Source organism: Hippopotamus amphibius, chromosome 2 (genome assembly GCF_030028045.1).
Source record: "Hippopotamus amphibius kiboko isolate mHipAmp2 chromosome 2, mHipAmp2.hap2, whole genome shotgun sequence".
NCBI classification, from domain to species: Eukaryota; Metazoa; Chordata; class Mammalia; order Artiodactyla; family Hippopotamidae; genus Hippopotamus; species Hippopotamus amphibius.
The window spans coordinates 205,264,485-205,278,503 of record NC_080187.1 but is presented as its reverse complement, the minus strand read 5'-3'; the positions used below and the strand labels follow the sequence as shown (position 1 = coordinate 205,278,503).

Sequence of the window (14,019 nt, the reverse complement as noted above, 5' to 3'; positions counted from 1 at the left end):
CGGGCCCTAGGTGGGTGGGCTTCAATAGTTGTGGCACATGGGCTCAATAGTTGTGGCTCATGGGCTCAGTAGTTGTGGCTCATGGGCTCTAGAGCACAGGCTCAATAGTTGTGGCGCACAGGCTTAGTTGCTCCATGACATGTGGGATCTTCCCAGGGCAGGGCTTGAACCGGTGTCCTCTCCATTGGCAGGCAGATTCTTTACTACTGCGCCACTTAGGAAGTCCTCACTGCTTTTTAAAAAAAAATATTAGGATCATAATTTGGATGTATTGAATCATAATTTTTTAAAAAAATATTATTTTTGGCTGCATCGGGTCTTAGTTGCACACGTGGGATCTTCATTGAGGCATGTGGGGTCTTTCGTTGCGGCCTGCGGGCTTCTCTGTTGCTGAGTTGCAGGTTTTCTCTCTCTAGGTGAGGCATGGGCTCCAGGGTGCATGGGCTTTGTAGTTTGCAGCATGTGGGCTCTCATTGAGGCGCAGGAGCTCAATAGTTGTGGCATGTGGGCTTAGTTGCCCTGCGGCGTGTGGGGTATTAGTTTCCTGACCAGGGATCAAATCTGCATCCCCTGCATTGGAAAGCAGGTTCTTTACTGCTGGACCACCAGGGAAGTCCTGGTTTCACTGCTTAGAGATACGGTCTAAATTATACCTAGATTTTGGAATAATTTGTTGAAATACAGTCCGTTTTTAAAATTTTTTCACTGGCACAAATAAACTATTTTAGAATGTCCATAATATCTTATCAGTTCAGCATACGTGGATGACTTCAGGCCATCTGTGAGTATGTGCATAAGAGTTTTATTCTTGGGGGAGTCAGGATTCTCAGCTTTCATCAGACTCACATGGGGATTCATGGTCTGACAATAGATTCATAATCAGTGGTTTACATACTGTTGTATTTGTCAAGGAATTAAGTCTGACTATTACTGTGGTTGCCACTCTGTCCCTGTATTTTCTTTGGTTTTTTTCTTCATGTATTTCATTACTGTGCTTGTATATAAACGTTTGTGACAGTTATATGTTGGTAGTGATTATACTGTTTATTACCGAGTAACTCTTTTTGTCCCAGTTGTTACATATTATTAATAAGTAATACTTTTTTTGGGGGGGGTTGAATTTGCTTGTTAAAGTATTACCCTACATTTTATCTTTAACCTTTCCAAATCACTTTGTTTTACATCTCTCTCTTATAGATAGCATATATATTTTAAATAAAATTTACTTATTAGATCTTATTGTTATGTATATTTAATTTATAACAGATTATAAATAACTGTACCTGTGTTTTGTTCAGATACCATATAGAATTTTTTTTTTTTTTGGTGTCAGTCTTTGGTATTAATAGATGAGTTTTGCTGATAGTGATGTAGTAGATATACTTAGTCTTATAGCTGACCTTTTTTCTGTTTTATCTTTTAATACTTCTTTGCTTTCTTCATTTTCTGTCCCTTTATGTGTTTTGTTTCTTTGATTCATCTCTATCCTTGTGTAATTTGAAAAAGTGTATGAATATACCAGATGGCTGGATAGCAATAATTATCTAGAAAAGGAAATTGGGATATTCCATGTATAGTAGCCACAAAATCAAACAAAGTTAAGAAACAGTTTATCAAAAAAGGCACAGGACTTATATAAAGAAAATCTAAAATAAGATTGGATCAAATAGAAAGGGATGCTGTGTTCTTGGGTGGGCAAATTATCATAAAAATGTCTATTTTCTGAAAATTAATGTATATATTTAATGAAGTTCAAATTAAAACATGCTACCTTGGGAGAGGTAGCATGTAATGGAATAAAATAATCTTAAAGATTAGGCACTTGTCTTACCAGTTATCAGAACATTTAGCTACTGTAATCAAGTCACTGTTGGATAAGAATGGACAAGTGGACTAAAATAGAGACTTCAGAAATAGATCCTATTCATGGAAAAAGAGTGAATTATTTTGTTCTTTAGGTCTTTTATTTCCTTACATATTTTTGTCCACTTGATCCATCTTGTACTGGGAATGGTATATTAAAGTCTCCCATTATTTGTGTGTTTCTTTGTTTCCTTGTACTCCCTGTAGTTCTGCTTTATAAAAGCTGTTGGTATGCTCTTTATTCGATTGGTTTTAATATGTCCAATGGCAGTCTACATCTTTTTGCCTTTTTATGTTATTTGATATTTTGCCTGGAAGTCTTGAGGATTTTATCGAAATCTTTGAATTTACAAGGCTAGCATCTTAGAGTTGATTGTTCTTGGTTAGTTTCCCAGGTACCTTGTGAGCCCTTATTGTATTGATTCAGATTTTTTTTTTTTTAATTTCTGGCAGATTTTCTCGTCTGGTAGCTTTAAAATCAGCTCTGCTGTTTTTTTTGTTTGTTTTACTTTTGCAGGTAATCCAGTAGTGCAAATACTTGCCCTTCTTTGCTTGTCTTCTGTTTCCACCACTTTCGCTGACTCGTGTGTGTGTGTGTGTGTGTGTGTATGAGATTTTAATTCTCATAGTTGTTTTCCTGCCCCTCCTCCTTTTAATTGCCCTTGCTAACTTTTTATTTGCATCTACTCTTCCTTGGACACTTTATAATTCATTCTTCATTTATGAGAATTTTGACTTTTTCTTCCATTTCTTTTTTGAGTTGTCAGCTCTTTTCCTTTCTTTCCCTCTCTTCCCTCCCTGCCTCTTCCCTTTTCAAAAACTTTAAAAACTGTGTTTATTTATTTATGTGGTCTTTTTCTGCTTTTAGGTTTTGAATTTCTGATTCAAGTTTTTTTATATTCTTAAATGTTTAAGTGTGTTTAATTTTGCTTGGATTGTTAACTTTTATTTTCTTGTACTTTCGTGTTATCAGGAAGATTTCCCTCAGTTGATGTATGTGAACTTTCCTGATTTTCTGCAGTAGTTCTCTGTGGACTTTTTTCTTGTTCATTTTTATGGTATTGGGTTTTTTTTAATACTATTCCTATTTTAATGGCACCCTCTTCTGTCTATATAGCAAAGTCCAAGTTCGTTTCTTTTGCTTTAGAGAAGCTTTGTTAGTTCTCCATTCTTATGGTTCTATTTTCTCTTGTGGAACCCTAAACATCCCCCCCCCACCCCACCCCCCGCCCCTTTTTTCTTTTACTCTTTACCATCCAGTTATCAAAGAATGCTTCTCTCTTCTTTTTTGTCTTTTTTTCTCCTCTCTGCATTTCAAGGAATGCTCGTATAAATCATACCTGTCTTTTAAAATTGTACCTGCTCCTTTAAATCATGCCTGACTCTTTAAATTAAACATACTTTGAAATCTTTTCCTTGTAGTCGGTGCTCTGATCTGCCTGGACACTTGTTCAGTATTTTCAGATTTAGTGTGGATTTAATCTTTCTCGCAGTCATTCCAAATTACCCTTAGGCTCCTTCACTATCCTTCCTTTTCTCTCTTTTCTACAGATTTTCTTAGTCTGCTTTTGCTTGCACAAAGCCTTGTGGCTGTTGGAGGTGAGAATGTGTGCACTGGAATTGATGATATTTCTTTTTTTACAGTTAATTTGCAGTTTTGTCATTCTATATCTTCGAATTATGCTGTGGGTGTGGTTTTATGTGGAATTTAATTTTTCCTTACTGTTTGGGAAGAAATTTGGGGATGTAACTATGCATGTCCTCAGTTGTCTTGGAAGTCCTGGATTACTTAATATATAATGGTGGCATAATTAGCTATATATCTGGAAACAGTAAAATTGGAATCCAATTTTACACCCTGTATGTAGAACTTACTAAAATTCCAGATAAATATAAAATTCATTTAAAGACTCATGTGTAAAACAATCAAAAATACGTCAGAGTGGATGGACCTAGAGTCTGTCATACAGAATGAAGTAAGTCAGAAAGAGAAAAACAAATATCGTATGCTAACACATGTATATGAAATATAGAAAAATGGTACTGATGAACAGAGTGGCAGAGCAGGAATAAAGATGCAGATGTAGAAAGTGGACTATAGGACACAGGGTGAGGAAGCGGAAACTGGGATGTAGTGAGACAGTAGCATTGACATATATACACTACCAAAGGTAAAATAGATAGCTAGTGGGAAGCTGCTGCATACACAGGGAGATAAGCTTGGTCCTTTATGACAGCCTAGAGGGGTGGAAGGGAGGCTCAAGAGGGAGGAGATATAGGGATATATGTATACATATAGCTGAGTCACTTTGTTGTACAGCAGAAACTAGCACAACATTGTAAAGCAATTATACTCTAATAAAGATGTATTAAAAATATTACAAAAAAACCTCAAGAAAATCTAGGTGAATACCTGTATAATCTTAGAATTCATGTGTAAGGGCATAGGGATGTTGGGGTAATTTTTAACCAAGAATGGAAAGCAGGAGCTATAAATGAAAAGGTTTGTATATATGCAAAAGATAGATTTAGAAGAAATATTTGCAGTGTTGAGGACAATGGTAAAATACAAAAACCTTTTACAAATTGACAAGAAAAATTATCCAATAGAAAAATACGTGACTAGAAGGACATGAATAAGCATTTCCCAGACGAATATGTCCAGATGACCAATATGCATGTGCTGTTCAGATGTTCGTAAACAGGGAGATTCAAATTAGAACAACAACATAACCCTTTACAACAATCAAACTAGCAGAATTTAAAAGAGCAAAATTACCTATGGTTTGCAGGGATGGATGTAAATAAGGTACTTTTTTATCCTCTGCACAATGTTTACTAAATTTTTAGCCAAATGAAATGGAAGGAGGCTTATGGTTTTATTTTCTCTCTCCCAAGTACATACTTTCCAAGGATCTAGTGAAGATAAATTAAGCATAGTAATCATAAGCTTGAAAAGGAAAGTACCAGTAGATTTTATATTTAGAATTTAACAGGGCATTTTTAGAAATAGGAAACTCCTTTTAATTAGCCTGGGTAGAGCTCTTTTTTAAAGATCTACCTATATCATGAAAATAAAATGCCTTTCAATATGTAAGGATCTTTTTCTACCACTAAGTGTTATGACTACCATTTTGGGGACTTGCTTGAAACACAAGAGTTAGTCCCGACTCCCATGCAGTATTTTATGATGAAAAATTTCAAACATACAGCAAAGCTGGAAGATTTTAAAATGAACAGACATATATACTCACCACTGAGATTCTGCCGTTAATATTTTATTATACTTGTTTTATCACCTCTATCCATATGTATGTGTGTGTATATGCATGTATATATCTTTACATACACATATGAATGCATCTTATTATTTGGTGTATTTCAAAGTAAATTACACACATCAGTATACTTCCCCCTAAATATACTTCAATATGTATATCAACTGGAGTTCAATATTTATTAAGGTAAAATTTACATGCAGTGACATAAAAATCTTAAATGTATATTCACTGAGTTGTGACAAATGTATAAGCCTTTGTAATCCAACATTACCATCACCTCAGGAAATTCTCTGATGCCCTTCCCAGTCTATTCATGCCCTCACCATCTAGGGGCAACCACTGTTTAGTGTTGTCTTTTTATGGACATATGTTTTCTTATGGGTGAATCTGTAGGAGAGGAATTGTTGGGTCTGAGTAGATATATGTTTAGTTTTATAAGAAGCTACCAGATGTCTTCCTAAAATGGCTGTTCAATTTTACATTTCCAGAAATGGTTTGTAAGAGTTCTGGTTGCCCTGCATCCTTGCTGACATTTGGTATTGTCAGCCTTATTAATTTTTATCCTTGTGGATGTGTATTAGTATTTCTTTGTGTTTTTAATTGGCATTTTTCTGATAAATAATGATGTTGAGCCCTTTTCTTGTGCTTATTGGCCAATCACGTATCTTTGGTGAAGTTTTGTTCACATCTTTTTTGACCATTTAAAAAATTAGGTTGTCTTTTTATTATTGAGTTTTAGGAGTTCTTAATGTATCTTGGATGATAGTCCTTTGCAGGATATATGTCCTGTTAATATCTTATCCCAGCAAACTTAGTTTCTAAGTACTTTTGATCAACAAATACTTATTGAGCACTTACCATGTGCCAGAATACAGCAGTAAACAAAATATACAAAAACATTCCTGCCCTTTTGGAGTCACTGCAGTTCCTCAGTACAGTCAGGGAGACCAGTAAGAAGGCTTCTTCAGTGATTCAAGAGATGATGGCTTGGACCAGGGTTTTAGCAATGGAACGGTGTGGGAACTGTTTGGATTCTGGCTAATTTTAAGAGAAGAGTTGACTAATTGAGTTTGGAATGTAAGAGAGGGAAGAATCAATGATGACTCCCAAGGCTGTTATTTTTGTTTGTTTTTTGTTTTTGTTTTAAAACATTTTTACTCCCAAGGCTTTTAGCTAAAGGAAATAGAGGGATAGAGTTGTCATTTATTGAAATGAGAAATTCTGCAGGAGGAACAAGGTTGGGTGGGTGTGGTGGAAATGTTGGATTAGGAATTCAATTTTGAATATGTTAAGTTTGAGATGCCTATTAGGTGTCTATGTTTGAAGAGGTCAAGTGGACAATTACATATATGAGTTTGAAATTCAGAGGAGAGGCCTAGAGATATAAATTTGGGGTCCATCATCGTGTAGAACCCACTGTTAATACTGACAGTGGGACCAGAACCCGAAGAGTAAAGGTACATAAATCACTAATTTTTAAAATAAACTTTTTATTTTGGGATAATTTTAGACTTACATAAAAGTTGCAAAGATAGTACAGAGTTCCCATATGCCTTTCACCCATTTCTCCCTGATATTAACATCTTAAATAACCACAGTACATTTACTGAAGCTAAAATATTAACAGTACATTACTGTTAACTGAAGTCCAGACTTTGTGTTTCACCAGTTTGAAATCACTAACTGTAATACATGATGGAAGTTCAGAAATTTGACTGCTTTTTCTTCTCTCTGTATAGAACTGATGGCTGAAGAGTAAATCAACATGGCAACTATGGTTCCACCAGTGAAACTGAAATGGCTTGAACACCTCAACAGCTCCTGGATTACAGAGGACAGTGAATCTATTGCTACAAGAGAGGGTGTTGCTGTTCTCTTTTCTAAACTGGTCAGTAATAAGGAAGTAGTACCTTTGCCCCAACAAGTTTTGTGCCTCAAAGGACCACAGTTGCCAGACTTTGAACGTGAGTCTCTTTCAAGTGATGAACAGGACCACTATTTGGATGCCCTTCTTAGCAGTCAGCTAGCACTAGCGAAGATGGTATGTTCAGATTCCCCATTTGCTGGGGCACTTCGAAAACGATTGCTTGTACTCCAGCGTGTCTTCTATGCACTTTCTAATAAATACCACGACAAAGGCAAAGTGAAACAGCAGCAGCATTCTCCGGAGAGCAGCTCTGGTTCAGCAGATGTCCATTCTGTTAGTGAACGTCCCCGGTCAAGCACTGATGCACTTATAGAAATGGGTGTTCGAACTGGTCTAAGTTTATTATTTGCACTTCTGAGACAAAGTTGGATGATGCCTGTGTCGGGACCTGGTCTCAGTCTTTGCAATGACGTTATTCATACTGCAATTGAAGTTGTGAGCTCTTTGCCACCATTATCTTTAGCAAATGAAAGCAAGATTCCACCTATGGGCTTGGATTGCTTATCACAAGTAACAACATTTCTTAAAGGAGTAACTATTCCCAATTCTGGTGCAGACACTTTAGGTCGTAGGTTAGCTTCTGAGTTGCTGCTTGGTTTAGCAGCTCAACGAGGTTCTTTGCGGTATCTCCTTGAATGGATAGAAATGGCCTTGGGGGCTTCAGCAGTTGTAAGTTCCATGGAGAGAAGCAAACTGCTATCAAGCCAGGAAGGGATGATCAGCTTTGACTGCTTTATGACTATATTAATGCAGATGAGGCGTTCTTTGGTACGTATTATAAATCTCAGCTTTAAAATTCTTATCTAATAATTTTGGGAAATGTCAACCCAGCTTTTAATGAATTGATGGTAATAGCGAATTATTTGAGAATTCTACTGGTGATTGTTAGGTTAGTTAAATATTTTATATACTTTGAAGAAATTTTTATACATGTTGATGTGAATATGTAATTCAAGGACAGGCTGGTTGGTATAATGTTAAGACCACTGAATCAAGAGTCAGAATTGTAGTTTTAGTTTTATGGCTTCCTATGTGAACTTGGGAAATTCATCTAACTTCTCTGTGTTTTAGTAAACTCATATGTAAAATGAGGGGCCTTGGCTAGTGAGTGTCTTTATCTTTGAAAAAAATCTCTAATTTCATCCTTCGCAGTTTTTATTAAACATTTATTATGTGCTAAGTATTATCCTAGGCCCTAGGGATACAGCAGAGACAAATACAGTTTCTTGGAGCTAACAGCCTAGTAGGCTAATCAGACAATAAATATAAATTTCAAGTAGTGTGAAGTCCTAAGAATTAAAATAAGGGAGGGAAAGGGAATACAAAATGATAGGCTCAAGCAGAGATTGGGGAGGGGGGAAAGGTGTGGTATTTTAGTTAATGTGGTCAGGGAAGTCTCTGAATTGTGACATTTGAGCAGAGACCTGAATGGAGGGAAGTGATAAACTGAGCATACATACTAGATCTATAATGAATGTATTGTTCATGAAGGAACTTAATTGCTTGACTATCATAAAGGAACTAACTTTGGATACCACATTAAAGAATAAACAGTAAAATATAGCACAGTTTGATCAATTTCAAGAATTTCTGAGATTGAAATTTAATGTTTCTGTGAAAACCAAGAATAAAAGTTGGAAATAAGAATACAAATTTGGAATATAAAGACTGAAACACTTATAAATGACTTAATTTCTGTTGGCTTACATTCATCAGCCTTTTTGGTGTATTTTATTACCAAATATCAATTAACAAATTTATTAAGTTTAAATAATCAAAAATGCCACTTGTAAATTATGTATGTATGTTTCACGATCCCCCATACCCTCCCCCACTCCCCGCCCCCAAAAGTGGGGAGCTCTTGGATTGACAGGAATGTTTCATAAAAAACATTTACATTAAATTTATTTTCAAACCAAGGCATTTAAATTTTCACCTGGCTTATGTTTTGTCCTCGTAAACTGAATGGTAAATATTGGGTCATTTTTTTTACAAATAATTTTGTTGTAAGTAAGTACTTAGAGATTTGAGATTATTAGATCTATGAAAATTTGAGTTTCTTAATGTTAAATAAAATTTAGACAAGAAAAGCCTGTGGTGCTTTGTTCAAAATCTGGAATGTTGACAAGGGCCCTAAGATCTTTACCTGAGGTAGAAACCTAGAGCCACAGATGCAATGATCTAAGTAAGAAGAGTTTGAGGTAACAGCTGTGAAAGCCAGTTAGGCCTCTTGTGGTTTCTTTTTCAATATTTAAACTCACTCACTTGCATATCTGTTTTTCTCATTTTATTTTCCAGTTCTTAATACTTTCTGGTAACATTCTCTAAATTTATACCGTTTTCAAATACGTGATGCCATTTGATGACCTAAAATAATGTACCTATTCATGGTCACATGTCAATATTTCTGTGAGGGGTTACTTCTTCATTTTACAGTATTTTGCATTGCCTTTGTTACAAAGAAAAGATATTAATTATTGCACAGTCTACTTACATGATTGTATGCTTGCCCATGGTGTATTTCCTTTTTAACCAAAATGCTAAATATCCTGGGGCAGAGGCCTCTTCCCCACCTTATCCTCTAAGGCCTTATCCTGCAGTATTGTTCCTTAGTGGGAAGAGGGTGCCCCAAAAAACGGAATTGCTTTTCTCAGTATCTGTTTAGGCGCATCGTCTTTTAGCGTGTTGGAAATAGGTTTGTATGCATATTTGGCTATAAGTTTAAATTGGCTCTGTAAGCTTATAAGAAATCTTTACAGTAAATATATTTACCACCTATATAATGTGTTTTAATATTCATTTAATTAACCTATAGTAAACCATCCCATTCATTTTTTGGATTCTACTTACTGCTTCCCAATACCTGGAATAAGGGAGGAAGAACTCTAATCTTCGTTGAGTGCCTACTACCTACCAGGTGCTTTTTAGAAGCACTGTCTCATTCGGTTATCATGTTAATCTGTAAGGTAGATATTATTTATCCTTATCTTAAATTTACACATCTATTTGGCAAAAGAACTGAAAGTATAATGCATGCTTCTGATTAAGTACTGATGGGCCAGGCACTACGTTAACCAATTGTTACAACTCCTAGTCTGTCTACGAAGCCCATGTTTTTTCTGACTACTATATGCATCTTTTACCCTGTTTATGTTAAATTGACTTATTTTTTTTCCATGAAGTCCTGCCTTAAAGTAGATATAAAATATAAACTTATTTTATTGCTAGATTTCCAATTTTCCCTCCACTTGATCTCTTTCATTTCTGGACAAAATGTCAAATACATCTAGGCAGAAGGTGCCTCTCTCCTTACCCTCCTAGGCTGTATCTATATTGTAACTTTCTGTTGGGATGAGGGTACCTCAGGTAGCTTTCCTCAGAATTCTGGATATATTCTGGGGAAGAATCTTGTATGTTTGTGTGACTTAGTTTGGCTCTCCCAAAATCACCACAGGCCTACATTAGATTGAGTTAATTAAGTTTCAGTTAGGTTTTAGGGGAATTAGGTGGTTATTTACTTGAATTTTGTATTTATTATTCTTTGTTGTACAGTAAGTGATAGGGTCTGATGCTTTTGGTCTCCAGAATCCATATTTCTTACACTTTACAGTGCTGTCTGAGAACTCATAAAATATCTAGAGCCTCTCCTGGTACACTGGACCTCATCCTGACCTGATCCCCTCTGTCTTAAGATTCTCTGCTCGTGAACAGCTGGGACAAAACTTATTCCCAAGCTAGAAGTTAGAGGGAGAGACATAACATCAATTGAGTACCTGGTATAAAGCCTAACAAAAATGAGTTCAGTCCTTAAATTGTATTTACATGTGTGATTCTTAACCTCTGCTACCCACTCACATAGTAGTTCTGTTTGAGTGAGAGCATGCAAGATCCTCATTAACTTACATTTAAATAAGGAGTACTGTACACTCTGGGCACTGTACATCCCCAAATTCTAAAAAAAAACCTAAAAAATAAACACCAATAAAAACCCCTTTGGCCTTTGATGCCACTAGGTGTTTAATGTGTGCCAGATACGTATTAGGCTCTGGGTTAAAAAGATAAGCTTTGTAGCGTCCATGCCTTCAACCAGCTCACAGTTTAAGGAAAGAGAGATGCACAGACATTTCATATTAATGGTGGTGGGTTGTAGTAGACATCTGCACAGGGAGGGGGTGATGGGACACAGGAGGAGGGGTAGAGGGGAAGGGCAAAAAATGAAGGACGCCTAAGCTTAGTTGAAAAGTAAGAAAAGTTTGCTTGCAAACATGAGATAGTGAGTGGGGAAGCTGAAGAAGTTTTCAGGTGAGAGGATTAGTATTCACAAAGTGACTGAGGTGTGGGAGAGTAGGCTCCTGGATGCTCAGGGTGGAATGGGATGAGCTGAGGCTGCCAGGCTAGGTGGGGCCATGGATACCATGCTGTGAGGTTTTGAGCTTGGTTCTGTAGGCAGTGGAGAAGAGTCACTGAAGCAATTCTAAGTAGAGTAAAATCACATAGCAAGAATATAAGGAAGTGTACTCCACCAAGTCTTAATGTACTTGTCTGATTATCTTTTAAAAAGACAGATGTGTAAAAAAAAAGGAAAGGTATTACATTATTTTTGATGGTAGGTAAATAAGGGAAAGGTAATTCAGTGAAGACTTGTGAAACCACACATTTATGTTATTTTAATTTCCCCTTTATCTTTGGACCGTTGAACTTCCTATGGTATGTTAGCAGTGTATGAAGTTGTACATTTCCAAAATGTAATTTCTTTAAAAATGCCTAAAAATTCTGTTGTGCAGTATATTTACCAAACACATTAAGAATTCTATACAGAATGAGTTTTAGAGATGCTTTTAATCCTAACCGACTGAGACTGGTTTAGTCTCACCCTTAATTATTGACTTTCTGGAGAGAACAGAAATCATTGACAGTCACTGCAGACAGTGTTTGAAGGATTTTTAAAAAAATTGGTTTGGTATTTTTAAATTTAGCAAGAATTTATTAAAGATTCCCTGTGTTTTCTCTTCTTTCTCTGTGTGCCTCATACAAAATAATAATTACTGCTGCCAGTTTTGAGTTCTTATTGTGTATTAAGAACGATGCTAAGCATGTTTTGTGCATAATTTCAGTTATTCTTCCCAACAGCCCTAAATAATAGAGGCATTATTCCTGTCTGAGGGTAAGGAAACTTACCCTTAAATTACATTACCAGTAAGTGATGGAGTGTGGATTTAAACTCAGGTCTGTCACTGAAAACCTTATGCTATTTTCAGCATTCCTTCATACTGTAGAAAGGCGTAAAAATATAGCCCTGGTGCCAGCTCCTAGGAAGGCATAGCAAGCTGTTGTTTCTCATCTGCTTTTGGTTTGATGATCAGTAGAGGTGGCCTTTAAATAATGGAGCCAGTGATTACAATTATGTTTTTACCCGAAGTGCTACACAGCTAATTATGGAATTTGGAGAGGCTGTGCATCAGAGTATTTGCTGGTGTAGCCACACTTTGTGTCTAGGGACTAGATAATTTTGAGCACTCAGCTTCTGATATGACTCCAAGACTTGCAGGTGGCGCTCATTACTACTTGAAATGTGAGCCTCAGACAGCAGCATTGGCATCACTTGGGAACTTGTTAGAAATGCAGAATCTCAGGCTCCTATCTGTATTTACTGAATTGGACTCTGTGTTTTAACAGAATTTCCGGATAATTCATGTTCACATGAAAATTCGTGACGTACCACCTTAAGTAATTAAAAAGAAAAATTGATTTGGTAGCAGTAGCTTAGCACCTGTTGACCCAGCAATAAATTAAATAGCCTGCATATTCATTTCTTTTATTACTTAGAAATCACGTTAATTAAAATAGTTTGAATTGATAAAATCATATAATCTTAGAGTTGGATGGAATCTTACAGAGCATCTAAGCCAACCTCCCTTCCACAGTAGAGGATATACTTTTCTATGGTATATTTGCCAGGTGATCACCTAGAATCTAAGTATTTTTACAATACAATAGCCTTTGAAATAAAGCCACTGATGAAAATTTTACAGTTATAGCATTGATAAATCAGAGAAAGAACTTGACATTTGTGATGTGAAGATTTAAGAATATGGGAATTTGAGGGAACAGTGGAGGTCAAGTTCACTCTCTGATTTAATCAGTTTTCAATCAAAGAATGATTTCTGGTCATAGCCATTGGGCACTATTGTGGAGAGTAGGTAGTTAGTGCCATAGAGGAGCTATGATTCCTCAGCTGTGCTAGAAAAAAGATGCTTTGTTGTTAATGTAGTCAGGTAGCTACATGAACTGACTTGTGGGACCTTTGTTGTGCTGAAACTAGGAAAGGAGGAACAGACTTATTACTGTTCTGATCAAGATCATCACTTAAGCTGGCTGTGGTCTACTATGTTCTTGGAGCAAATGGACAAGGCAGCCCCAGGGGAGTAGAATATTTGCTGGGACCACATTTATTGGATATTGGCCACCCAAAGAGTGTGTAATTGGCAAAATCCTGCCTCCTTAACTGTTCTGGGGTCAAACCTTGTGACCCTTAGAACAAATCCCTGTTTAACAAGGTAATCAGTGAGGGATTGGAACTTAATTTACTGCTTCACTCTGTTGCCGCATCTTTTATAACACTTATGTGTGAAGTTGGTTTCATGACCTAATGTTAGGATTTGGTCTTGATGCACATAATTATATAAACAGTTCCTCAAATGTTTTTGTGGACTATTTAAGTGATTTTAATACGTCTTTCCCCTTCCCAAACTGTATCCCACAATGTCTTAATTACAGGGTTCATCTGCTGATCGGAGTCAGTGGAGGGAACCAACCAGAACATCCGATGGCTTGTGCTCACTCTATGAGGCAGCTTTATGTCTCTTTGAAGAGGTATGTAATAATCATGGATTTTACATTAAAAATTACTTTGTCGGGATAAACTGGAAGATTGTGATTAATATATAC

The 14,019-nt window shown here is 36.3% G+C and overlaps 1 protein-coding gene across 15 annotated transcripts in view; it reads left to right on the top strand.

The window, feature by feature from the left end:
* Window positions 1–14,019, top strand: part of HERC1 (HECT and RLD domain containing E3 ubiquitin protein ligase family member 1) — a 210,247-nt gene that overhangs the window by 50,360 nt on the left and 145,868 nt on the right. For all 15 annotated transcript variants that reach the window (XR_009051410.1, XM_057722762.1, XM_057722765.1 and 12 more), the window contains 2 exons: window positions 6,884–7,839; window positions 13,849–13,944. Coding sequence is in view for 14 of the 15 variants with exons in the window: in XM_057722762.1 (XP_057578745.1) it covers window positions 6,910–7,839; window positions 13,849–13,944 (1,026 nt within the window). In the remaining variant the exon portion in view is untranslated. The remainder of the gene's footprint in view (window positions 1–6,883; window positions 7,840–13,848; window positions 13,945–14,019) is intronic.